The sequence below is a fragment of the Phasianus colchicus genome, chromosome 6, assembly GCF_987193195.1.
Source record: "Phasianus colchicus chromosome 6, bPhaCol1.hap1.1, whole genome shotgun sequence".
Taxonomy (NCBI): Eukaryota; Metazoa; Chordata; class Aves; order Galliformes; family Phasianidae; genus Phasianus; species Phasianus colchicus.
In genome coordinates, this window is record NC_143441.1 from 34,468,497 (window position 1) to 34,492,653 (window position 24,157).

Genomic DNA, 24,157 nt, shown 5'->3' on the forward strand with positions numbered 1-24,157 from the left:
AGCATGTTTAGATGAGAAGGGAAACAGGATGCGGCACTGCTCATCCATGTTCACTGGCTGTGAAATGCTTTTCCTATGAGTGCCCTGTCTTTAGCAGGAGGAAGTCATGTTCCTTGCTCTGCTCCCACCATTTCTGTTAAAACCAAGTCTGATCCAATGTTTTGTTCACTTCCCAGATTGTAAAAGCTTTCATTCTCCAGAAGTTCACAGTGCTGTACACTACAAATGAATTTACTTAGTGATTATGAATATTTTAAGATGGGGAAAGTATCAAGTAGTACTGTCACATTAGTTATTTTAAAAAAGATAGAGCGTTTCTTACATTCGTTTTTGTGTCTTTCTCATTAGAGAAACTGAAATAAACTTAGAAAAATATTGTTTCATATGCACAGCTTGAATAGGCTTTCACAAAGCAGAACTTGACTTAATCTTAGACAGTTTGTAACTTCCTTTGACACACTTATTTTTAGTAAGTTTGTACCAAAATAACAAACAAACTTTTACATAAATTGAAACTGTTTTAGATGAGCCCACTGTTATTTTCACTAGGGCATTCTTAGTAACTATTCTGTTAAAGGAAATATGTATGCTCACTGGTATGAGAATTAATCATAGTAATAAGCAATAATATTAGTAATTATATTGATGCCATTAACAGCTAGATCACAATAAGGACATAAGGCCATAAAGGCATATGCAACAGAATGAACCTGCAGAGTACAGAGCATGATTGGTGTTTGCACATCCTCAGTGTCCAGAGTGTGCATTGATTTTGTGTAAAATATATAATTTATGCTACTGTCAGAAATACTGTTTGCTCTGGGCTAGCAGCTAATTTAGAAAAAGTAAATAAGATAGAATAAATACTCAAAAAGCTGTAAAATTTCAAACTACTTTGTTGCTTTACTGCAGTAAATCAGGAGGAAACTCTTCATCCAGTCTGGGTGACATAGTTCCTAGCTCCAGAAAATCGACGCCTCCATCATCTGGTGAGTAGGTCATGAGCCCTCCAGTTTACAGGATCAGGCACCTCATCTGTCAAAACTTACATTACATTTAGTTCTATTTTTCTTATTTCCTGTGCAGTTGCATTGCCCTGCAATGCCACCATCAAGTTTGAGTAATGATAGGGCTCTTAACAATCCACATAATTCCTTCATTCTTTATTTTTGCCATGAAGTTTTATAGCAGAGACCTAATGAAATGGTGAGACTGTCTTGTGATAGAACAATTAAAGGCTTAGGCTCTAAGCAATCCTGCTGAATAAGAAATACATTCTAATAGGGAGAAAGAGCAGCAAAAAGAATAAAAACTCCCACAAGGTTTTTGCAGTAGCATCAACAACCAGGAGCTTTGACTATCACAATTCTGATAATGATCATCTGTTTCACATAACTCTTGAATACTGGTGGGTTTTTTTTTTGTTTGTTTGTTTGTTATTTTTGTGTTTATGACAGAATTCTTTTTTTTTTTTTTTTCCCCACAAATACTGTTCTGAATTTAGAACAGACAGATTTTAACTTTTGTTAGGTTAAGTTCAAGCAAATTCATTATGAGTTGGAGCAGGACGATGGTATTAGCTCCAAATACATTAGTTCCAAATATTATTCAAATCAACTGCTTTATTGTTGGACATTTTATCTACTCCTGAGAAAGCAAATGGAGAGTTGGAATACTTGAAATCAAAAAGTTCTACAAGTATTGCTAACATCTTGTCTATTGAGGTAAAGATGAGTATTTTCCAAACACTTTATATGGATGATGATCTACAGAGCAGGCATCTTCAAATGTTCATGAAGATTTTTTAAATATTTACTTGGATATTAAGAGGGAGACAGTGTTCAGTCAAATTATGCTAGTAGACTCATTGGGTTAAATTAATTGAAAAATGTGTCTGTCTTTCTCATGAAACGACGAGTTTGTTTATAATGACCAAGTTTGTTACAGTTAGTTTGTTTGCCACCTAGGTTTCCTATCAACCTTTTTTGTAAGAAAATATATATTTTAGTTTAATAATATGTGTCCATCACAAGTCAGTAGAACACAATTTAATCTTAATCTTTTCTTCTTCGGAGGCCTTAAACTGTCATGTTTACTGTCAAAGCCTCATTTTTCAATGGCTGCATTTTTGAAGTAGAAAGTGTGCTGTAATTTTGTAAATAAACATCTGAAATGCTAGAATATTTTTATATTCTGCAAACACTTAGATACCAGTACATAGGAAATTTTCAGAATGTTTCACAGAATTTAGAGGTAAAAGATAGCATAATTATGTTGCCAACGCACTAATTGCTAGTGATGCTGTAATTTTCATTGCATTGAGTCATTTCTTCAGATGGTGGTTCTCAGGAAAATGATTTTTTGGAGAAAGAAAAATGGGGTTTACATTGATTGAGTTACACTGAAGATTTGGAGAATATTTATATGAGTAGTATGTGTTAGCTTATTCTATGATCTTGAGATTTAGGGTTTGCTGTGTTTTGTTGATAATCTTAATACATTCCAAGAAGGATGAAAGAAGCGTAATTTGTAACTGATACTACAGAAAAGAACTTAATTTTTTGAAGTACAGTTCAATGCTAACCTGATATATTTCTGCTGTTACCAGTTCTCCTCTTTGTGAGTATAAAATAACTGGCAAAAACAGCAATTATTTAATGAATTGAAGAAATGATAAATAGAATAAGTTAATTACATGTTTTGACTTTGAGTCTGGTATTTTTTTTCCCATATTAAAAAAAGGTGGAGAACCACTGAAAAACGTATGGAGAAGACACCTTTAGTCCTTAAATAATCTGTAGTAATCAACTCATACGTTCCTCACTGACCACCAAGCAGGATGATAATAATGGTGAAAATGAGTTTAAAAACAAAAAAGACACAACAAACTAAAGATAATTAGCTGTAAAAAACAATGGCAAACTGACACATTATGTAGTGGGAAAATTGAGAATGAAAAATAGGTGTCAATATCTATCTGATAAAATGTTGCATTTCTCTTTTACAGGAAAAGCTTAACAACCACAATTTTCCTTACAGGTGATTTTAGTTGGACATAGAAATTAAGGAGTTCTAATATGCCTGATTATGAGTGATTTATAGCATCTGTGCTGGCCTGTATTCAAGAAAAGAATATGTTCTTTTTATATTTATGAAGAGGGTGAAAGAACATTGTTGCTAGAGACAGTCTTATGTGATTTCTGTGGCTGTTTTTAGGAGCAAGAGTATAGAAAGAGGCTGCAGATCTGCTCACTGCCTTTCTTGTCAAGGTCAGACTCAAAGGGAGAGTTGCAAACTCAAGGCTTGTCAAGGATCATGGGATTAGATGTGTAGATAATTCAAATAGGAAAATATACTTTACTTGAAGAGATTGCTGTCATAGGTGTCTCTTAAATCAGTAGCTGTACACAGGCTTGACAGAACTACGCATTTTTTTGTATAATTTATTGGCAGGTGCCACTATATTAATTGATGTCTTGCTCATCAAGCATCTGAAAGCAGGTCACTAAGGTGGTTTCATAATAGTTTACAGTGACTAAGTATAGGTTTGGTTTAAGTCTATACAAATGATTCTGCTCACCAATTCTTTAGAGATAGATTCAGTTCACCATAATGGCAGGGCAAGAGAAGCCTGTTAGCAGTGGGTGTCAAGAGGTAGGTAAGATCTTCACGCGCATGGGTGATGTTGTATAGCATGTTTGTCCATTTTGAATGTATTTTTTTTCTGAAGACAGTTCCTAAGATCAGGGTTGAATGTTGTAAAAAGAAAGCTTATGAAACTCTCAGTTTTTTTTTTTGTTGTTGTCGTTGTTTTGGAGGTAGTTAGCAGGTATCTGTTGGTCCTTTCCCTCAGAATAACCTGGCCTTGTATTTTGAAAATGTGTTTATTTCTGATTCCATTACGATTTTTGCTTATACAGTAGTTAGGTACTTACTAAAAAAGGTAGATAGATGTGTATGGTACAAGCTTTGTGTGCTGTTTATACCTTTGAGAGAGGTTGAACAGCAGTGGTTTGTTGTTTTCTCTTCCATTTTGGCTTATCTACATCCTCACTCTTCACACAGGACCAGGTCTTTCAGACCTTTACTTATGTCTCTTCTCTCTACTACCCATTCTTTTTAGTTTTGACTATTTTATTATTTGTAATATCTTATGCCTGCTGTGCACTTTTTGTTAAAATAATTAAATATTCATTGTAGTCTGTCTATCATAAGATAAATGTAGATATTACTGTGCCACAACTAGGCTGATTTTGGTCCCCCCCCCCCTTTTTTTTTTTTTTTGGTATTTGATTTGCTTAAGACACATTAGTACATTTTGAATTTCAATTGATGATACAAATTTTGAATTAGCATTCATTGTGGTAAAATAATTCAGATGTTGCTGGCAAAAATTCTGTTGTTCTATTGGTGAAAGTATTATTTATTCCAGTGAATTAGTTCAGATTTACACTAGTCTAACAAAAAAAGAACTTGGCCCTTCCTCTGTTTTGTAATATTAATTCTGTATATGTCTGATTTAATTCTGTAATAAGGGGTCAGAGGAAAATTGCTTTCTGTTTTCTAAACCTACTTTACTGTGCCGTTAAATTTTTCCCATTGTTTTATTGTGTTTTGTATTCATGATTAAATTATTTTATTATTATTTTAATCTTTATTTTACTCTCGACAGCTTTATTTTTCTTTATTTCTTATTTCTTTTTTAACCTATTTTTGCTTTCCCTGTCATCTGATAATTCTGAATTGTTTGTCTGTATATAGCTATAGACATAGATGCCACTGGCTTAGATGCAGAAGAAAATGATATTCCAGCAAACCATCGCTCCCCCAAACCCAGTGCAAACAGTGTAACATCACCCCACTCCAAAGAGAAAAGAATGCCCTTCTTTAAGAAGGTAACACCAACTTCCAAGCTCCCATTTGTCCACCTGCTCACCTGCACTGCGTCACATTTCTAGTCCTGTTAACTGTCTGCGTCCTTTGACAAGCCAATAACATGCATGCTTTGTTGTTCTTTGTTTCTTTTCCATGCTGCTGTAGCTAAGCAGAAGCAGAAATCGGTAAGTTTATATCAGCACTACCTGTGTTCATCCTGCTGCTGGCATCATTATGATTATTGCCCCAGTTTAACAATGCAGCTACCCTAGAATTAAAGAAGACATTAACTGAACTATTCAAGTATTCAAAACATTAAAGCAAACAGTCCTAAGCTCAGTGTGTCCATGAAACTCTGCTACAGTATTTATCCTTTTTGATGGAATAAATAAGATGGAAGGTCTTCTAGAGGTCTGAGGAATTTTTTTTCTAATAAATTCATATAATGCGCCTCTCTAGTGCATGCCTATTCTTTATATCTCTATTTCAAGGTATTATTTTCATTGTAACACAGTCTACTGAAATCATTATTGGAATCTGATCAGATACTCAGGCAGTAGAATCAAAATCTGTGATTTTTTAATTTAGTCAATATTTAAAGTTTTAATTCACTTGGTGCAAAATCTACAGACGAGAAAAAACAGTGGAAAAGTACAGACTTGTTTTTGCTGTCTAGTGTGAGTTTTTCCTATTGTCATGAATAAGTTACCAGCCAAATGATCTTGCCTTACATCAGTCAAATGCTCAGCTATTGTAAATGGTACTGTTAATTTCTTTAAGAGCCAATGTCTCTACATACATAACCCTAAGTTCTACAGCATTATACACTGGCATCCTATTACAGCAAACTGAGATATGTTTCTAGGATATCTAGTAGAAGACATTGTCAAGACACTAGGTAGCAGCCAAACTATGAAACTAAATACTATGCTTCTACTTAAAAAAATAAAAAATAATCTTCAAAGTCTTCATAGCTTGTTCTTCATTTGCTTTTAACTACTCAACATCTTCAGGCTATATATGCTGCTTGTAAACAGTGCCAATTGACAGTGTTGCCAGTGCTTTGGATGCTGTCATGTTTAGGCAAATAAAATATTTTATTCTTTCTTGAACTCTTTTAAGAAATATTCAATCCTTCTCATTTTCAGTCACCAGTATTTTCTGCAGTGGGGTCTATGATGTACCACCGTGGAAATCAGCAGCACTTTCATGCTTCTGAATAATTTCTTCATTAACCATACTTATAGCCAAGTGTAAATGCTAAGGAAGAATTACACATGTTGATATGTATTGGATGCATAAGCTTCTTCAGAAGATTTATCTTGTGGATAAACCACCATGCTATCAGACAGTGATTAATTCCATGTCTCTCCATTCTGTAGGATCTCTTTTATTCTACATCAGTGTCTTTACTGATTACAGTAGCTTTTGTAATAACAACATTTACATAAAACTGGGTGGGCATCCCAAACTAATCACGTGTGGTCTAACCACTGAGAGTGAACCATGTGGTCTGAAGTTTGCTAGTTTTTGTTTCAAATTCCTATTTGAACTTGACTCTACAAGTGAAAGCTCTATAGCTAAGTGCCAGGACATTAGAACATTAGATTCTCTAATACTAAATTGAAGAACATAGATTCCTCCATTAGATAGACAGTCTCCTGCTGAAAGCTTTGTTAAAAATAAAACTGTTTCAGCAGATTTTCAGTTAACCCCATATTCCATCAAATAAGAAAACTTCTGTACATTCCCTGATTTTCAAATAGCCAGTTAAATTCTAGCATGAATATCTTTAACTGAGTTGACACTTTAAAACAAAGATCTGTTGCATCAGTGCACTTTTGCTATAAACACTTTGTAATGTTTTTTTTCTTAGGAGATGACTCCAACGAATATCAGATTATTAGAAATCTTTAGCAGATTATTAGCAAGAACAGCAGAGGGCTGCATTTTAATACTGGTGCAGCGTAATTGCAGAGTTTTGCTTTGAAATGTATTAAGTTAGATTCTGCCCTGTGTAACGTGAGTTCATCTGATATGCTTACAATGCCTTGGGCACTGGTATTCATTAATATTTACTGACTATCTGGTGAAGCTACCGATAACCAAAAATAAGATAAATTATATTTAAAATATAAAAACATTCATGAAAATATTTTCTGTGTTTTAGACTGCTCTAGACTGCTGCTTGTTTAGCATTTTGTGCTGTCACTGTATTAATGTTTGTCTGTGTTTTTCTGTTTTGTAATGTATATTCTTATTTTAACCTTATTGTGAAACATCTTGGGATATGTTGAGTACAGAAATAATGAACAATGGCTGTATTCTACAGTCTTAACTGATATATTTTTACTGCATAGGCATCTGAAAAATAGGCATACCATCTTTCTGTATCACCCACAAGTTCCTGGGTTTGGATTAGATATGTTTTTCCCTGAGACAAAAATAAGCTAAACCCTTTCTTAAAAACAAAAAGCCCTTCGTCATAAGTCAATCTATGTTACTCTTGGAGGTATATATTCATTAGCCATTTATTAAAGAAAATAAAATGGATTAATCTGCTTATATTTAATTTATAATATATATAATATATATGCTATATTATATATTATATATATATATATATTTACATTTCAATAGGAATATAAAAATTGTGGCAGTCTTTGGAAACAAGCAGTCTTAACTATTTTTCTTTTTCAAAATAGTTTTTTGTAAATTATGCACGATAGATTAGTAAGTAGTTTGGTGAATACTGTACTAACACAGTCTGCTCTTGGGTGGTGATGGACACTTCCCAGAGTGAAAATATTGGTATCCCAAGCTCTGTTTATGAAAATTTTCCGTAAATACTAACTTGATCAGTGATTGTTTTGATTCCTTTTGGAAGTGAATTGTGTATGCAAATATGGAAGTCAGACCATGATTGCTTCCATTAGAATTTGCAGTGATGTCACGTTTTGCAAATCAGTCAGCTGATCTGAGCATAAAAAGAGATATTCTAGGCTTCTCCCCTTCCTTTTTGTTTTACTCTTCTCCTTTGTAATTTGATAAAGAAAAATTTTATTAGGAATAAAGGTGTCACATCTCCAGAGACAATTGTGTCAAGTCCTTAACTGTTGGAATTAACCTTTTTAGTCAACCAGTCGTGAATTATGCAGTGGCACATATGAATGTCTCCAGAGTAAACAGTTTTAGAACTGCTCAGCGCAAACATGACAGTAAACAGTAAGTCAAAGAAAAGCTTCTTCAAAAAGAAATCTGTGAATCTGTGAAGTTCTTGTGGTACCAATTTTCAGGAAAAGTTAATCAATCCACAAGTCTTCTGTTGGTGACATCACTGGAAATTCAGAGTTGCTAATATTTTAATTAACATTTTAGACTCTAAGTGCTGCAATGCTGAAATCTTTTTCTGTTTTACAGACAGAGCACATCCCTCCCTATGATGTAGTGCCTTCTATGCGACCTGTAGTTTTAGTGGGACCTTCTTTGAAGGGATATGAGGTAAGAGATTGTTGCAAATCATTTTATTTTGCCAAAAATATTTTGCATTATGTCGGTTGGAATGTTTGGAGGTAGTTAAGTTGAATAATATAATTTGTATCATAGACAAAAATATAGACAGTTTATACTTCAATGAGATGTGTGGTTACATTCATTTTATTTCATATCTGAATTCAGATTAGGACAAAATTACTTACATTCTTGTTATATTGTTCAGATAAAAGTTTTACTGTCAACTTCAATATCTTTTTCTAAATTGTTAGCATCAACTATCATCAGTTCCCTATCTAATTATTAATTTCTTGTTTCTTTGCTTTTAGGTAACAGATATGATGCAAAAAGCATTATTTGATTTTTTAAAACATAGATTCGAAGGGCGGTAAGTACTTTGCATTATAAACTTACTAGAGTTCAGGTCCTGTTAGGTACTAATTAATTTTTTAAGGAACAATGACATACATACCCTTTATTTTGAGAGCAGGCTTGTTCTTCCATCTCAAAAGACATTTAAATGATCTTGAAAATTTGTTGAAAACTTGAGTGGAAAATTGTTTCCTTCAATGTTGCATAATTGCATTTGAAAAATAGGAAAATTCTTGCCTATGCAACTTTGGAAGGAAATTGGCAGGAGAAAAATTGTCAATTAGTAAACAAAAATATCTAACCAGTATCCTAATTTGCACGTTGGATTTAATTCTAAGGCTAATAGCCAAAAATCACAATACTAGGTTATGTTTTTAGCTTTAGTTATATGATGCCTGAATTTTCAAAATGGTGTCACTAATCAGTATTGTGGAAATAACTCCTGTTTTTCTGTATTAATTTCTGGCTCTATTAAATTTTATCTGGTTATAGAAAGTTTATACACACATTGAACATTGGGAAATGACTTTTTTGATTACATTTCAGATGAACAGCATCTAAGTATGTTTCTTAGAGAGGAGCTCCCCCTCTCCAAATCCAGTTTCTTCTTTTAAATTGCAAGTAAAATCATACAAGGAAGAACAAGAGAGTAACATAAGCCTTTTTTAACTCAAAGCACTGGAAAAATGTGACCTCTAAAACTTTGTTAGACCAGAGCTGGAAGGGGAATTTAGCTAAAGGGTGCTTTTTGACCCTGGAAAGCAAAACAAACTGAGTTAACTGTTTTCCTAGGAAGAAGAATATGCAGAAGGTTATGTAGAAGGTCATTGCAAACTGGAAGTAATCACTTATTTCTTGGCTCATCTTTTCTCCTAAGCACAGAACTGAGCCTACCAGATACTCAGCCCAGAGTTCTCATTTGCTTTTTCACTCCAGTGTTTGTTTCTTTATGTTTCAGTCCTCATTTTCAGATAGCCAACATATTGCTTGAACTTTCTGGAAAAATATAGGTAGCTCTTGCAATCTGTTAAAAACAACAACAACAGCAACAACAAAAAAAAAAAAAAAAAGAAAAAGAAAAAAGTAGTTAACTAAAGAATAAATATAAGTATCGTGTGATTTGCCTGTTAAGTTTTACCTTCACCTGTTATCACTGCATTTTTGTATATAGTAAGCCAGAATGTCATTCAGAACCTTTGGAAAAAAACAAAACCAAAACCAATCAAAATTAGGAAAGGAGAAATTAGCTTTTTCATCTGGGGACAAATTAAACCTCCATTCAGAGAACATAGTAACATAGTATTTTAGAGTCCTGAAACACTCCAGGATTGAAACTGGGCCTACTGGTGCAGAGTCTAACCACAGCAGGCCTGGAGTCACCAGGGCGTACGTGTTCCTCACAGCTCTGCCATTTCCCTACCTTTCTCTCCCCAGACTGGTGTAACTTTGCAGATCATGATCATACTGCAGTTTGGTGCTACACAGAAAGGGGGATGTCTTTCCAATAGTTCTAGTAACATAATAACGTCTCTTCTATTCACTTTGTGCAAAGCATACTGAGGCACCAAGGAAAACCTCTTTTTCTGTGTTCTTAGCCGACTTTTAATTTTAAATGAGTCTCTTTTCTCCTCAAAATAAATAGCATCCCCTTCTATATTATTTTATTTTTGCAGTATATCAATTACACGAGTCACCGCAGACATCTCACTTGCCAAACGCTCAGTATTAAACAACCCCAGTAAGCATGCGATCATAGAGCGATCCAACACAAGATCAAGCCTAGGTAAGTACCTAGAATGATGCTACCTACAAATTGGCTGTGAAGTTCACTACTCACAATTCTTGTAAGTTAAAAATAGCCTTCTCTCTGCTGTGAGAAAATCACGATTCCTGTAGTTCAGAAATCCTGTCTCTGGAAGTCATTTTTAAATCATTACCACTTAAACTTCATGTAGTGCTGGTGTGGTTTTATCCTGCTTATGTACACTTCTCGTGTTTGCTGTTAGCCTCAGTGGGAAGTAGCTGTCCATAAGGTAAATAAAATCTAAGTAGGTGTTCCTCTGGTTAAACAGAGGTAACATTATCAGAATACATGATGTTGTTGATGTTATGGATATTAATATTATCTTTGATATGATTCTGAGCAGTGGTATCTACTGATATCTTCGACATGAAAAAAAGACATTGAAGTACATGTTTCAAGAATTTAAAACTGATGTAGCTTGGTCTCTTCTTTTACAAGCTTGTATTTCTTTGAAGCGTTCAGAGAGTTTGATTTCTTCTGGACACATATTTTGAAATATTATAAATTTGTGGGACAGGAAACAGAGTTCCTTATCCCTAGCTTTATAAAAAAAATTCTGAGCATTGACTGTGTATTTAATATTTGCATAAAATAGCTGTCTTTTGTATAATCTTATTCTTTCACACAAAGTTCGACTTCTCTTTCTTGAAGATTTATTTCTAAAAAATTTTGTTTTCAGCTATGAGGGTACTGTAAATCTTCACACAGTCTGATGGCTTCCAAGTCTGCCTCATTTTGAGTGTTTTCAGATATAAATATGTAATATAGTATGTAATGAATATCTTCATACACAAGAATTTTCTTCTATGTTACTTTCAGTTTTGTGGCTAAAATCTGTTTCATGATATAGTGAAAAGATAGTGTTATTTATAAATAGAATTGAAAATCTGTAGTAAGAATGGATGTCACCTAGTCATGGAACATAAACAGAAATTGCTGTGATTGATTTCCCAGCCTGAACATCAAAGCATGGGTTTACCTTGTTGTACAAATACATGCAGTAGTAGTAAGCATAACATCTACTCCCTGTGCTAAAATATGCTCATACTTTTTTAACAGCTATCAGAAAAATATATAAGGGAAAAGAATCTATAAAATAAATGCAGGTCTGTCTTGTTAAAAAAGAACAAAAAAAGTAAATGTTTGCTCTGAATTGTTTACTGTTATATGATGGAAAACCTTACCCTTAAGACTATCAACATTTTAGATTAATTTAAAATGGAAGTACTGACAGAATCTCAGTTGGAAACATCCATAATATATATTTGTATATATAGAAATGTCTGTATTTTTTGTAACTGAGACCTATTATTACCTAAGATTTCCTAAGATTTCATGTTATAGATCTGTTTTTTTTTTTCTGGTTGATTACGACTATCCTAAAATGTATCTGATTTATAAAATGATTTTGAATTATCTTGGGAAATGTTAGTTATAGCTACTAGGTCACTTTTAACAATGAAGTTCAGGCAAAAAATAATTTTATCTCTGTTGAATTATTCTCAAAGCCTTTACTCCAATACTCTTATATGCCTTATTATCTAGCAGGGTTTTGAAATTTAGAAGTGAACTAAAGTGTATTTCAATTATATGCTCCTGAACATTTTTATGTAAATTGTGAGAAAACATGATCAAATTACTATATGCTTTAGTAGAAACAGCAGATAGCGCAAGCCAGGCTTTGTATCTAAATCACTTACAGACTAGGCTTGACTGGTCAAGGTCCAGTTGCTGAGTTCCCTGCAGATTGGATCAGGACAGTGAAACTCAAATAAAACAGGAAAGTATTTGTATTTGTTTTTATTTTCAATTTTGTTGGCATAATTGAGTAAAAAGATAGGAATATAACTGTGCTCAACTAAAGAAGCAGGGAGAAAGGCAAGAGATGTGAAACTTCAGCATGGAAATTGCTGGATTTATGGAGCAGGAGCAGGAAAAGTTGAAGCTGTTGGTGAAGGGGATTTGGTCCAGGCTTGGGGGAAAACTTAGGATGAAGAAAACTGGTCAGAAAGGAAGTCAGGAGGAAAAATGATGTGGTGGCAGTGGGCTGGAAGAAAAACTGACATAAGATAAAACAACTGCAGTCAGAAAATGGACCTGATTTATTAAGTCAGTGGGAAAGCGATTGTGTAAGGGGAAAGAAAAGAAAATACAAGGAGTGTTACAGCCTGTTCCATAGCTTACTGTAACGTAACTCAAAACAGAAATAGAGTCAATCAGAAAATGGCTTTGTAGCCATAGGTGTCCTCCTCTACCAGTGGTTCACAAAGAAGATGACAGCATACCACTGCTGTGAGTACTTAGTTGGCTCAAGTTGCAGACATGGGTGGCAACCTCATAACCCATACTGTGAAATTTTTATTCTCAGTTTCTGTGATAAATTTGCTATATGAGTAAGTCACCAAACATTCCATTAGGAGAATATTAGTAGGTTTACAAATGAGAGTTGTGCAAAATAAAGATTAGGAAGTAATAGTATAACGGTTTACTGTTCAAATTGTTTGTACTGTAGTTTATGTTGGCTGCAGTTTGGTCTTTGGTTTGCAGACTACTTTTCCATCAGTCTTCTGCCTTAGTTTATTGGTTTTTTTTTAAATGCACAAATTAATAATGGAGAAGTGGAATTGCTCAGTGCCAGAGGTCAGCCACTGTTTCACTTTCTTGTATGATGTATGAAGCAAGAATCTTCAGGAAGGCAAAGGAAATACTGTAAATGTAAAATGCATTTTCAATTTTAAATCTGGAACAAAACAGAAAATATTGATTTGACAAAAATATTTGTGGCAAGTTGATCTATCAGTTTTAACAGAGAAGATTGGTATGAAACAACATAAAATTCTGATCAGAAAGGTCATTGCTCATCTTCTACCCTCAAAGCACTTAACATACCAGTAATTAAAACATATTTGGGGTGTATGATACCCAGAGTTAAGCTTCTGCTGCAGTTGGTGTGGAAGAGGGATCCATGTTTCAGCCTGAAGAATAGTGAGTGCTGAACTCCCTTTTTTCCTTCAGCAGATATTATTTCTCTATTCAAAATGGGATAGCCCCAGTGGAGAGGAAGTTCTGCTGCCTACAACCTGATAGTCTTTAAGCTGAAGTATGATATGCCATAATCTTCTATTCTGAATCTCAGCATCCAGCACACCTCTCCCATACTTCTTATAGATAACACGTTTTTTCCCCACAGTGTTTTCTGTACACTTCAGTCATAATTTGTAGAGGTATTAAGTACTGGGGCTGTAACTGAAATTTGAGCCTTGAACTTATCAAAAAAATAACACATCATCAGAATCAACATGTTGCATGATGACACACTGATTTTCAAAATGCAGATGGAAACCGGGCAGTATTTTATGGAGCTGGAGCTACTGCTGGGGACCTCACAAAATATCATGCTTAATGGCTCTTCATTCCCCAGAAGTCATCTTATTTTAGACTCTTCTCTGGCAGTCATTTAACTAGGGAGATACTCTCTTAATTCCCAGCCTAGCATGATGATTTTGTCTTTTCTCTTGAATCAGCACAGATGTCATGTACATAGTAGCATCAAGAATGTCCTGAGTCTTAGTAGTGGCTTTTAAAAGAAGCAAGATTATGTTCCATTTTGGACGAAATAATCCCCAAACTCATGATTTCCTGTAGGATGGCTTCCAGCTTCCTAGTTGGCAAAGATATTTTACTATGGTAATTATTCTGAATAATCAGGTACAATATTTCTGAAATTGATCCTACCCTCTCCTAGATGAGTGATAGCTTGTGATTGATCTCAGTCACTCCAGTCTGGAAAATAAAGATTATTTCAGCCTGTCACTGAACTGGGATGTTTCAATGTGAAAAATCATTTTATTGGAGCAGTCAAACCCTACCACAGTAAATTCCATAAAATAACCTACAAATACTTTATTCTTAGTTTTCAGAGAAGGATTAGCACAATATGCTCTGAGATATCTAACACACATACGTCAAAAATGGGAATGTAATTGATTCAATACTGCTGATCATTTGAGTGTATGGAGTTATGCACTGATTGAGACAGCATTCTTACAGAAACAAAATTAGAGTGCGTTCCCAGTAATGCTATCTTATAATATAGTGCACATAAGGTTTGATTTAAAACAGCTATCTTATCATTTCCTAATTTTTAGTATTACCTTTGCAGTTGATATATGTGTAATGCATATTTACATATTTTTATAATATATACAAATATGTATTATTAGAAGTATCATTAAATATATTATTAAATTTATCAGTCATAGATAAATCATTAAGTCAAGTTTCAGGTTACCTTAGCTCTTTTCTAGTATCTGCTGCAAGTCTGCTGCAGGAAATAAGTTTTCTCAACGTATGTTTTCCCATACATAATATAATAATAATAGATCCTTTTCTCCCAATTACCTCTAGAAAAAGACAGAATTTCTGTCCACATCATCTACAATGATTTATTTCTTGTCCAGCTTTATAGAAATAGTTTGTATTGCAATGAAATTTGATCTTTCTAATGAAGAAAAGTTGGAGTTGAGTTGGGTTGGGTTAGCTGTGAATGAGGGTTCTGGGCTTCTTTGCTTTAGGACATGGGAGATGAGTTGCTGTTGGTCTGTTTCCTCCCTGAGCAGCCAGGAGAGCATGGACTGAAACCTATATGCTTATTCCATGTCTTGTGTAATTTAAAAATGGCTTTCTGATGCAACAAATACAACTCCCTAGAACAGCTCTGTATTAATTGAGATCCCTTCCAAGTTCAGTGGAAGGCAATTGCTTTCTCACTCACCTTTGTGTATGAATATGTCATGGACCTAGGCAGTCACTTAACTAATTATTTTCACATTTATGAGCAGCTCTTGTAACTGCAGCAGAGAACGCTATTTCTTACAAATTTGAAAATATATCTTCATTTTTTATATAAGGTCCTTGTTCTTTAAAAGAATGAATGTGGTACAGATGTAATGTACTTGCTATATCAATACCTAATGCTGCTGCCTGGGCAATCAACACCTCTTACCTTATCATCCAACATGGGTTTGTACTATGATGCATATTGTTTAAAAATGTGCATAACATAGTAAACAGTTGAGTAATCACTGCTGTTTGGAACTGATTTAATAAACGAAATGATTTCAAGGAGGCATACACAAACAATGTGATAATGAGAAGTAGGAATTAGCATGACAAATTAGGTTCACAGGATTATAGGGAGGTCTCAGTGGGCTTAATGCTAGATGCCTATTGACTGAAAGTTTGCTTCTGTAAAGGAACGAGGTAAAAACAGACTTGGGGATTTGATTCGTTGGAAACCAAGGCTACAGATAAATATTTATGATTCTTTGAGAATTCTAGTGTAAAATTAATCTATTTAAGGATCTTAGAAAATAGTGACCGGCTCATAAAGATTTAGTAGAACGGTGCAGTTTCATTATTCTCCTATGTGAAAACTTCCTCTATTCTTAAAGGGAAATATTTGCTTGTCAGTACTTCTGTGAGTTTAACTAAACTTAAGGGCAATTGTTTCATTTCTCTAAAAGCCTAAAAGAAATCTCTAATTTCAAAAAAGACTTTTCAAGCAAGTACAATACATGGTTAAATCCCATTCACCTGAAAATCAGTCAGTCCTATTGGCTTGGTTAAACTTCTGCATGTGCACATGTCGTTTGCAGAAACTGCTGAACGAGCTTTGTGTTTTTGCTGCATTTCTTTGTCAAAATGACCCAAGCCTTTTTCTCGTTGTTGCTGTGTATGTTACACTTGTTATAACCTTGCCTCATGCTGTATGCTTTGTACAAGAACCTGATTGTCTTGGCTTTTTCCATTCTTTGCTTCATTAATGCTCTCCCTTTCCAGATGTTTTGGGTATGTATAAAAGCTTGCAAATTACTTTTCCTGCTGTTTTGTGTTCAGTGCTTTGTTGTACCTCACAAAACCACAGTGTTTCTAGTAACTGGCTCACTTATAGACAAAAGTCAATGCTATACTGTGTTGCTAATTTTTTTTTGTTTTGTTCAAGTTTTTTTTTTCTTTTTCCCCTGTAAATTTTGCCATTTTTCCTTATTTAAGTAATTCTAAAAGTGAAGTTGAAATGAACAAGGTTTTCAACTATAAATTTCTAAAGTGTCTAGTCTATATATTCTATTGCACATATTAATGCTGATGTAAAATATCATAAATTGATTGCAGTCAAATGGCTGTGAATCTGTTTATTTGCTGCTGTGTACCAAATTGTATGTGCATAAGTAGTAACAAATCAGGCATTATATGCACCCAATTTGCATGTTCAATCAAATGCCTACCTTTGGAAATCTGTCTCAAGACAAATATAAAGCTCCCATTCACGTCATTTGGTTGATATCCCACAGTTTTGGTTTTTCAAGGTAAAATAGAAAAGCTTGAAGAAACAGTAATGAAGTTTCAGTGCAAATTTCAGCATTGTATTTTATTTCTTGATATCTATGTGAAAGTCCAGTTAAATGCTTGAAACTTTAGTAACAATTTACACATACATAATATACATATGATAACTTTATATATTCTCCATGCTTGACAGTTTAATGTCAATTGTTTTATACATGACATGTTTCTAGGAAGTGTAACCCCAGAAATCAGATCTAGGGAGAAAGCTTTAAAGTTAGCTAAGTTTCAGAAGACTACTTTCCTACTTACAGAGGCAATGGAACAGGAATGCATAATTGGGATTTGACCAAGACTGTATTTCTGTTTAAAAGCCTCAAGGATCTAATGTAGATAAAAGAGAAAGAAAAACATGTTCAGTGTGTCATGAGAAATTCTAGTTGTCTCTTTATAATGTACAGAACTATCAGCTGTAGGCATTACTTTCCCAGATTTGATGAAGTAACCTGCTGAACGTCAAGCAGCTTGGGGTTGTCGTGAGGATGTGGCTTTATGTCATTTTACACACAGGTGGGGAATGACTGGCATAAAGATCCTGAACCTCTTTTAATTTATCAGCCTTTTTTGTCTCAGGATGCTTTTTTGAGTTTTCTGCCAGGTCAATCTTGTTAGCATCTGACGTCTTTAATGAATTCTCCAGGTAATTCTGAAGTAGAAGTTTTGTTCTGACTTTCCAAAATTCTAACTTCCAAATAATTTTTTGATACAGTATTGTCAAAGCATTTTAATGAAATTTCCTGAGGGTTTTTAAAGGACATATGAAGAAAAAAACAATTTCCTTTGAATTAGAGAGAGCTCTCAGCAACACATCTCTTCATTTTCTCATGGTACTGCACTGACTTACATATGATTGATAATTATATTGGCATAAAATGTGTGCCAGAGACTAATTAATATTGTAATGTAATTTTTAAGCTTATAGATATGTGTATAATAACCAAGGTTACCTGAACATGTAAATGAAATATATTCAGCAAGCAAATTGTTTACTAAAAGATGGAAAATTTAAAAAAAAAAAAAGCTGAAAAGAAAAACTACTATTATGTCAGTAATTGCAGAAGTAATATGTATAATGGAGAGGTGGAATATAAGGATGGTTTCAAGAAAAAATGCAGGTTTTTTCGAGAAGCTGGAGAAGTACTCCAAGGGACAGAAGATTGGGACCTCATCGGAGACTTCTGTGGCATTTTTTCACCCACTCTTGATTTGAGAGGCAGAAGCACATGTTAGTCTTGAAGCCATGCAGTGCTGGTCCTTGAAGTTTTTTCCTGTTCCAGAGCTTAGAAAGATAAATACTGAAATGCCCTTTAATTGATGAAAAAGATCTCTTTCCACCTCCAGACACAGGTGGAAAGTTGTTGGTTCATAGGACTATAGTTACCTGCAGTTATTGTCCTGAATATGATTCACAACAGCAGATAGTAAGCCATCCTCAGCCCTAGCCAAGTATTGCTTCTAAAAGTATAGCAGGAAATCTTAGTACGCAGTGATATATCCTATACTGGCAGAAAAGTTCTTCCAGTAGTGTAGCAAATACTACTTCCCCAGCCACAATTAAGATATGCTGTCAAAAAAACAGATTTTGCAGATAAAGTTCGTCTTGAACAAAGGTTTTCAGCTGTCTGAAATGGTATTAAAAATTATACATTAGCTGATATTGTTATATTGACTGAAGCGTTGAGCCTGGTTTACAATTGCAGGAAGGCGGTTCAATCTCATCATCAGAATAGTCAATACACAGAGACAAATAGTCTCTGATCTGTTTATTCTAGTTGCTGCTTGGACTTAACTTAGGGGTAGACTATTGATTATCTTCTAATAAATCACAGAGGTAATGATATTGAATCATTCCAGCAATATCTATACACATTGAAATTGCTGAATATGTAATCATAAATGTGCCAAGATCTATCAGAAGTCCTGTCTTCAAAAACATGTTCCTAATTCAGACAGCAGCTGGGCCATTGGGCTTTTATTGACAAGCAGGAAAGCACACAATGATGCTCTCTGTTCCAGAACACCATGCACATCTTAGAATCTTCTCTGTTGTTAAAGACTGACATGGATTCCGCCAAAACAGGAGATAACTACAAATGGATGGAGAGGATCTTTAATTGATCCAAAACAACGTCGAACTCCTCCAGTAGAGAATATCACACATAAATTTTCTGCTAGCTACTTAACATGTTACTTAATTCATGAAGTGTTTGTAGTATTGACTTATTAACTTGTAGCGAAAGACTTTAAAGTGAATGGAGATATACAACGGTGAAATTCTCTCTCCTGGAAATTTTTCAGCCTTATTGTGCTGCCAAATTTTTATGCTATTCTAGGAAGACAAAAATTTATCTCCTAACACCTCTTGAAAAGGACATCCTTCTTTAGAGAGAGGCTTTTCTTGAGTGAGTAGCTATTCAGGTAGCCAGACACCATTGGTCGCATTTTCCAGTAAACATAATACTTGTGGCCAGCACAATAGATAAAATGCTGATAGTGTAATTTCAAGAAAATATTTAGTAAGTAGTTAGTACCTCTTGTTGACATTTAAGTGTCTGCTCGATATCTTCTAATATTTGCTTTGAACTGGCTAGGTATCTATACTGATTTTGTTTCATGGAGTGTGCACAGTCTTAAAAGGGAAACTTCATAGAAAGTCCCTCATTTGTATAATTTCACAAGTTGAAATAGTTGAAATAGTTTGGGTTGGTAGATACTTTTAAGATCGACTTAAAAGATACTTTTAAGATCCAACCACCCTGCTACAGGCAGGGACACCTCCCACTACATCAGATTGCTCAAAGCTACATCCAGCCTGACCTTGAATGCTTCCAGGGAGGGGAGCCCCACAGCCTCACTGAGCAACCTGTTCCAGCGTCTCACCACCTTCACAGTAAAGAATTTCTTCCTAGTATCTAGTCTAAATTGTCCCTCTTTTGGTTTAAAGCCCTTTCCCCTTGTCCTGTCACTACATGCCCTTACAAAAAGTCCCTCCCCATCTTTCTGTAGTCCCCCTTCAGGTACCGGAAGGCCACTATGAAGTCCTCCCAGAGCCTTCTTTTCTCCAGGCTGCAGAGCCCCAGCTCTCTCAGCCTGTCCTCATAGAGGAGGTCAGCCCTCTAGTCACCTTCGTGGTCCTCCTCTGGTCCTGCTCCAACAGCTTCATGTCCTTCTTGTTTTGGGACCCCCAGAACTGGACGCAGTACTCCACAGAAAGCTTCAAGAGAGCAAAGTAGAGGGGCACTTCTCTGTGAAATAAAGACATGGCAAGACTTGAGCAGGAAAATGTCATTCCATTTCCAGGATGATTTTGCTTTTTCATCATTTGTTTCTGTTTCCTTTGGGAATTAAGACCAAATATTTAATATGGCACCATACTATACGAAGGAAATCCTGTTTCCTGATGCTTTGGTGAGTTGAAATAAATGGAAAAACAGAACCTTCAGCTGCTGTAGACACTTCAGTGCATCTTAATGCCTATCCTAGGTAGTCCAGTTTGAGCAAATTGATTGCCATATGGAATTAATGCCCAAGATGAAATTATTTACATGGAACAATCGCATAGGGATAGGTACATGATGCAGCAGTTTTTTCTCTTATGTACAAGGGATAGGGTCATATGGGAAAGTGAGAGCAGTGGAGGCAGAGAGGGTCAGGGAGTCCCCTTGCAGGGAAGGTGAGCTGGGGCTCTCAACTAATGCTGCCTTCATTTCCCAGCAGCATACATGAGCAGTTAGTGGCTGCTCCCACCTGCATCATCCTTTGGTGGAGCAACACATCAGCATACTTCAGGGTTTTTTTTACATAGCTCACAATTATTTGCCTTTAAACATTTTCTTGACTGATTTTCTTCTTACCTGCAGCTGAAGTTCAGAGTGAAATTGAACGGATTTTTGAATTAGCAAGGACACTGCAGTTGGTAGTGCTCGATGCTGACACCATAAATCACCCAGCACAGCTGAGCAAAACCTCTCTGGCACCCATTATAGTATACGTAAAGATTTCTTCTCCTAAGGTAAATATTTTACTGATATTTGTGTTATGTAGGCATTTTTCTTTTTATTTTGCTTTGTTAAATGCAGATGATCATGTGTCCTTATTAAAGTTATATACTGTTAATATTTTAATTAGGATAGTGAAATATTACTAATCAAAGAATACTTTAGCTGTCAGGTTACCAAAACATATTTGGGAAAAGACGCTGTAGCTCCAATGATTTTTAAAATTGGGATTGTGCTGTGTGTGTTCTTTAGTATCAATCTTGTAAGTGATGCTAACGATTTATTCAATCAATAGAGAAAAGAAGGAAAGATTTTAAAGTAATCAGAGTATCAGAGTGATGTAGTGAACTCTAACACCTCCTGGTTATGTACTTTCATGCTCTGAAAAACCTGCCTTGTGAAGAGGCACTTGAAAGACAAGATTGAAAAATGATAAGATTACTGAGGAGAGCAATTGAATAATTTTGATTTAGAAACAAACACAGAAATGGCAGAGGAAAACAGGAAGGGAACTTTTTAGTGTTGGTAACAGCACATAGATGTTGGGGAGTAAATGAAAATTAGCTTGTTCTGGATTTAAACAGCGAGGGAGCTGCTCCTGAAGCCGGAAATGAAGAAAATCATCTGCTAAAGCGGATTTTAAGTGGCTGAAGATTTATATTATGTCCATATCTGCTTAGAGGCCACTTACTTCTCAAAATGAATGGGAGAGAGGTCAAACTTATTGTTGGTTGGTTTGTTTGCTTGTTTCTCCTCTACCAACATACTTTTATAAATGTCTTATTTTCCACAGGTTTTACAGAGGTTAATAAAATCTCGAGGGAAATCTCAGGCCAAACACCTTAATGTTCAGATGGTGGCAGCTGATAAACTGGCACAGTGTCCTCCTGTGAGTTGATGTTGATTTGTGTGTCTTGTTCAGCCAAGAAGAGCTGATTCTTGTTTAAAGTTGCCTTTCCTGTCAACCAAGTTAGTTATGTAATTGCTAGGACTGTTTCCTCCCTTCTGGCCATATTTCACTGCTTTTTTTGCAGAATGCCTCCTGAGGTTTCTGGGCTCTTCACAAGGATACAGAGGAAAAACACTCCTTGTCACAAACATTTTTTTAGGATATGTGCTGAATACATGCACCGCTTGAACAAACTGAGTGTTTGTTTTACTTGATATATTTTTCTGAGTTATTGATCTAAAAATGAACTCTTAATGACAGTGCAGTTTAAGGTAACGCAGGTGACTTGAGTAGTTCTCACGTCAGTAGTTCTCCTGTCACCACAATCCATCACTGCTGACATTCTTGATCACAATTTTGGCAAAGAGCACATAGCTGAGAACTCTGTGGTTCTTCTATTGACATATGCACATAGGCCGTTTGTAAGATGTGGGAAGCAGTATTACCAGCAAACTCAGCTGCCAGGAGTGTGATCAGAACCCAAAAGACAAACATTCAGTTCAATTACAGATGTGGAAATTTGCCATAGTTAAGAAGCCAAGTGAGGGGAACGTTTTCGTCATTGAAGATCAAGTATCTCAACTATGATACTAGTTTCTCAGCTCCTCAGGAAGTCAATGAACAATGCTAGAAACCTGCATGGGCTTTCAGAGTTGCCTTCAGGAGGACATCTAACTCCCTGACTAGAGAAGAAATTCTCCCCCTGCTTGTGATTAATCTTTTGCCCAGTATTTATATTAACTTGGAAATTTTATGTTTGTTATTACTCTTGCTATTTACTCATTTGTCTTAGTTTGTCTTAATTTTGTCTGAGTTGTTCTATATATGGATGTTGGACTCTTTTTCTAACAGTTCGGTTTTGTTTCAGTAGCTGAGAAGCTTTAATATTTAACCTTTCTTTCTGAATATTTGAGTTTTAAAATTTCTTCAAGCCACTTATTTTCACCTTCATTGACTGATGGTGCATTACTAAGTGGAATTCACGAGGGCTTGACTTGGCAAATGTAACATCAGCACGAGTTATAAGTTCTGTCCTTTGTATTACTTGCATGGAAAAAAAAAAAAGGTGAAATATCTTAATACAATTATTATAAATGTGGTTCATTTTTTATGAATGCAAAGAGTAGTCATCAATGTCACTAGCTGATCTCTCTTGAGCTGGTGGTTATCTTCATTAAAACTTTTCCTTTATCAGGAAATGTTCGATGTAATTCTTGATGAGAACCAGCTGGAAGATGCTTGTGAGCACCTTGCTGACTATCTGGAAGCCTACTGGAAGGCCACACATCCGCCTAGCAGCAATCCTCCTAACCAGCTTCTCACTCGGACACTTGCAACAGCCACTCTTCCTATAAGTCCAGGTCCAAATATTAACTTACAGGTACAGTTTTTATACCATATCTTCTTCTTTTTTTTTTTCTTTTCCTTTTTTGTTTTTTATAAATTTTCTTTTGACTTTTCCTTCTAAAGTACAGTGGTGATCTGATACTAGAGTATGCTGAATACGTTTTACGGTTGGTGATAAAGCAAGTGCTTTTCCAGAAGACAGTTGCCCATTTCTAGTATGAAAGCTAAATACAGGCACATTATTCTTACTGCTGTTGTATTTGCAGTAGCATGTGTTTGCATACTGACTAGTGGGCAGATTTTGATTCCCGAGGCTAAGCAATCTTGATTGAAAACATATAGTGATGCATAGTAGAATAAGGTTTCATTGTGTCTGGAACACCTCTGTGGCACTAACATGAGTACCAGCCACAAGCATTTTTATAGCCAGCTCTATTGTAATCCAGCCAAAGGAATAAAACTGAGCTAATACTATGCACATTGCTGTCTCTGGTAACTCCCTGACTGAAAGGCATGCTTGCACTTGCAAGCAAATCCCACCCCCAGAGTCCCTGCACGACAAACTGGATTATGCACAGAGCAGAACCACAAAGGGTGGAGGGAACCTGTGCACATCTTCCCACAGCGTGTCAGGATGTGGAGGTTGAAAGTAGCTAACTGCATTAGTGAAGTCTCAAGGTCAAGGTGGCCCTTCAAGTGTTTCCTTTGCTCTTTTTTTGTTGCTTTTATTGTGAAAAGTGCACGTTTCCTTTAAGCCAAACTCTTACATAAAGGCAGAGTCCCACTGCATGTTGTGCAGACAGACTTGAGATGCAGCTTGCCTTGAACTGCCAGGGTGCTTCCTGGCAAGCTGGGAAGATCAGGTTTTGCTCTCACCTGCACACTGACCTGCCTTTGTCTTTGGGCAAAGGTGTC

General features: G+C 35.4%; 1 protein-coding gene across 11 annotated transcripts in view; it reads left to right on the top strand.

Annotated features, from left to right (window-relative positions):
- The window catches only part of CACNB2 (calcium voltage-gated channel auxiliary subunit beta 2), a 223,331-nt gene that overhangs the window by 193,504 nt on the left and 5,670 nt on the right, over window positions 1-24,157 (top strand). For 7 of the 11 annotated variants that reach the window (XM_090142912.1, XM_031614477.2, XM_090142916.1 and 4 more), the window contains 8 exons: window positions 913-989; window positions 4,762-4,895; window positions 8,296-8,376; window positions 8,697-8,755; window positions 10,413-10,522; window positions 20,809-20,960; window positions 21,740-21,835; window positions 23,091-23,276. In XM_090142912.1, the coding sequence (XP_089999038.1) occupies window positions 913-989; window positions 4,762-4,895; window positions 8,296-8,376; window positions 8,697-8,755; window positions 10,413-10,522; window positions 20,809-20,960; window positions 21,740-21,835; window positions 23,091-23,276 (895 nt within the window). Of the gene's footprint in view, window positions 1-912; window positions 994-4,761; window positions 4,896-5,040; window positions 5,061-5,476; window positions 5,553-8,295; window positions 8,377-8,696; window positions 8,756-10,412; window positions 10,523-20,808; window positions 20,961-21,739; window positions 21,836-23,090; window positions 23,277-24,157 lie in introns of all 11 variants that reach the window. The other 4 variants (XM_090142913.1, XM_031614478.2, XM_090142919.1 and 1 more) reach the window with 2 other exon arrangements.